Source organism: Alligator sinensis, unplaced genomic scaffold (genome assembly GCF_000455745.1).
Source record: "Alligator sinensis unplaced genomic scaffold, ASM45574v1 scaffold174_1, whole genome shotgun sequence".
Lineage (NCBI taxonomy): Eukaryota > Metazoa > Chordata > Crocodylia > Alligatoridae > Alligator > Alligator sinensis.
In genome coordinates this window covers 88619-92498 of record NW_005842516.1, presented here as the reverse complement: position 1 = coordinate 92498, position 3880 = coordinate 88619, and the positions used below count along the sequence as shown (strand labels likewise).

At 46.4% G+C, this 3880-nt stretch overlaps 1 protein-coding gene across 1 annotated transcript; it reads left to right on the top strand.

Moving 5' to 3' along the window:
* The first annotated feature begins 2710 nt into the window (after nt 1-2710).
* Nucleotides 2711-3631, top strand: LOC102374587 (olfactory receptor 14A16-like). Its single transcript, XM_006031575.1, has one exon. The coding sequence runs from the start codon at nt 2711-2713 to the stop codon at nt 3629-3631; it is 921 nt and encodes a 306-aa protein (XP_006031637.1).
* Nucleotides 3632-3880: the final 249 nt, after the last annotated feature.

The following is a 3880-nucleotide window of genomic DNA, read 5'->3' as shown; positions in this document are numbered from 1 at the left end:
ATCAGACTAGATATTTAGCTTACAGTAACTCAGATGCATGTTTAAATGGCTACTTCAGCCATTCTAGTTTGCTCTATGGGATTCCTCTGATATTCCTCTGATATTTCCATGATATTGCTCTACCTTTTACCCTGTTTTCACCCTACCCCCTGTAATCAAAAAAGTTCTCCTTTGTGATCGGTGTGGGAGACTTATTGAGGGGTGGGTCTAAATTATGCCGAGGAGGCCCCTTAGGTCTATGGACCAAGGGAGGCTTCCCTAATAAGCCCCTGACTTGGGGAAGTGCCCCAAGTGCTGAATTTGGGTCTAGTACCCATTGGACAATCAGGCCTGTGTTCTCCAAGGTGCGCAGGGCCAGAATTGAGTCCAGAGCCTTGGATGGTGGCAGCGGGAACCCCAGGTTAGCGGGTGTGCTCCAGGGAAAAGTTGGGCTAGAAGTGAGGCACCCCAGGGAGGGCACTCGCAGCCTGGAAGGTGGTCGGGCACAGTGAGGTGGGCGGCTCATCACAGGAGTGCCCCCTTCTGGCCTGCCACAATGCTCAGAAGCTCATTGCTACTGCACAGTAGTGGTGGCATCATGGTTAGTGCCCACCAACACTACGTTGCCACAGGGATGAACGACATCACTGTAGCTCATCGTTACAGTGACCTAGCATCTCATATAGACACACCTAGCCTGGTGCAAATGCCACATGCCATGATCAACACCTGCCCTCCAGAAGCTGGTGGGGAATGGCAACTGCTTGCAGGCGGTGGTGGTGGCAGCCAATGGGGAGCACTTGCAGGTAGCCATGGCACTGTTGGCAGTGGGGGTGGGTGGAGTGGCAAGTAGTGACCACCCACAGACTTCACCAGCCACCTTGGCAGTGGCCAGTGGCGATCAGCAACTGTCCACAGATACTGTTGGCAGTGTTGACAGTCGGGAGGGGGGCGGGCACTGGTAAGTGGCAACTGCCCACAGACACCGGCAGTGCATTTTTCACAGGATGAACCATCAATTTCAGGGGTGCACATGCTCCCACGTACACCCCCTATGCATTGCCAATGCTACATGTAATACTCATCCCCAATGACTTGCTGTGGGTAGCATGTGCCACAGGCTGGCTCCTCACATCTTATGCTGTGCACAGTGCTGGGGCCGGGTTGTGTTGCATGTGGTGTGCAGGGCTAGAGCTGTACATGTGGTGCAAGCACCAGATGTAGCCAGCCCACAATGCACGTTGCATGTGTGCCTCCTCTAGACCACCCCTGTGGGCTTGATGTGGCAGATGGAGTCCATCTGTGTTTGATACCGCTGGGTTCAAGGGAAGCTGATGGTGGAAAAAATGAGGGGGAGCTGGGACCTGGGATGTATACGACTCAGGGGAAAGTGGTGTGAGGGGCTGTCATATTCATGACAGTAGATACAGAACCATTACCCTGGTAATGATTGCTGAGCTAATATTTTGTCAATGTGATGCCTTGCAATGGAGCTTGTTTGTCTGAGTTATGGAATAAATGAATTATATTTCAAATTATTTCTGTTGCACCTTACAACCTGACTTTTTTTCCTTGTTTTATTTTATCATGCAAAACTACATAGGAACTAACCCAATTGCAACTTGGTGCCTCCCTGCATGCTAAGGTGCCCAGGCTGGCTAACTGGGACAACAGAGCCAGGTAGAGAAGCTCAGGGCCTTCTCAGAGATCCCATGACATGTGTTGTGAAGGAGATTAGACCAGAGCACAGCTCTGCTGTTCTGCTAACATCTATACAGCTCAGACTGTTTACATCTGGGCTTTTCCTTCTGAGCTGTGCAGGACTCCAGGGAATGAGTCCCATGAGCCTTTGGAAGAAAACAACTGAAAAATTGCTGTCTTGCTTCACTCCTTTTCTACAAGGTGTGGTTGAGGTCAGCTGCACACTCAGAAACCTGGCTGGATTCACTTCAGTCATTCAGTGACAGAGGGAGCAGAGAAAGACCCTGAGTTATCTGTGCTTTTGGGGACCTAGAGTAGTGGTTGGTGGAGAGATCAGCTGGACAAGAGCAAAGAATCTCGGCAGGGGATGCCTGAATATGACACAAGATCAGGACATTTCCACGAAAACATTTTCAGTAAGTTTTCTGCATCAGTGAAGTGTCTTCTTGTAGTAAGATGCAGAAAAGATATGAGAATATAAAAGTTGGAAAACCTGGCTACAGAAATCATACTGCATTTTATGTATACTAGATTCAAAGCTACAGGAGTGAATGAAGACATTTTCAATGTTTTTGCTATTAATTCAGATAATGTTATATAGCATATTGGGAGTGTGGTTGGAAGAGGAGAGGGGTGGGAAGGGGACCTCTAACAAATTCATCTTATTTATATATTTGTTATTTCACATATATTAATTTCCAGCATACATTTTCTAGGTGAGATCTATTGAAAATGATAGACTTTCAGATTTAAAGCAAACAAAAAAAAATCCTGAGTTGTGGCTGGGCTAGCATTTTCTTCACTTTCTAAATGGAATATCAAAATATTTTATTTTATGCAGGATCTTGCCAGGGAAAAATAAGTTATTGAAATCAAATTTTCCATGGGGCAAAAAATGAAATATTTACAATAAGAATGAAATTTGGAGACATTATTGGTAGGAATATCAAAGTGGAGTTTGTTAGTCTCCTCCTTACCACTGCCCTTGTTCTATTATACCCAGGACTTGCACGGTGCCCTGGGAAGGAAGATGCCCAACTGGACCACTGTAACCGAGGTCTTCCTCCTGGGCTTCTCTGACACTCGGGAGCTGCAGATCTTATACTTTGTCATCTTTCTCGCAGCATACCTGGCAGCTCTGGTGGGAAACCTCCTTGTTATCACTGTTGTAACTACGGACCACCACTTTCAGAGCCCCATGTACTATTTTTTGGTAAATTTGTCCATCCTTGACCTTGGATCCATCTCCGTTATTGTCCCCAAGTCCATGACCAATTCTCTCTTAAACACCAGGACAATTTCCTATGCTGGTTGTGTGTCCCAGGTCTTTCTCTTCTTCCTCTTCTGTTCAGCTGATATTTCCTTCCTTACCATCATGGCATATGACCGGTACCTTGCCATCTGCAAGCCACTGCATTATGAGATAATAATGAACAGGAGAGCTTGCGTCCAGATGGCTGCTGGTGCTTGGCCTTATGGTGCCTTCAACTCTGCAATGCACACTGGGAACACCTTTAGTCTACCCTTCTGCCACCTAACTATCGTCAACCAGTTCTTCTGTGAAATACCCCAGCTACTCAAGCTCTCCTGCTCTGACACATACCTCAGAGAGCTGGAAGCAATTGTCTTCAGTGTGTTTTTAGTTCTAGGCTGTTTTGTTTTCATTGTTGTGTCATATGTTCAGATCTTCACCGCAGTGTGGAGAATCCCCTCTGAGCAGGGCCGGCAGAAAGCCTTCTCCACCTGCATTCCTCACCTTATCATGGTCTCCCTGTTTCTTTCCACTGGTGGTACTGCCTACTTGAAGCCCGTCTCTGACTCCCCGTCCCCTCTGGATCTCCTGGCTGATGTTCTGTATTCTGTGGTGCCTCCATTGATGAATCCGGTCATCTACAGCATGAGGAACAAGGAGATCCAAGCTTCTTTGAGGAAACTACTGCAAAGGTTTTGAGGAAACTATTCCAGAAATAATAGGTCCATCATTCTTTCTGGACTCCACTTTACTTATATATATATTTTTGTGCTGAATTGTTTTCATACTATCATGTGAAACCTGCTTATAAAAATGAAGGTGGTGGGCTAATTTTTGTAGCATTGTAAGGACAATGATACTTTACGCAGATCATTTTGTATTAACGCTGTTGAAGTGGAAAAGTATTATTTCAGTCATAGGAATTAGCTTTGGAAGGGACCTCTGGGG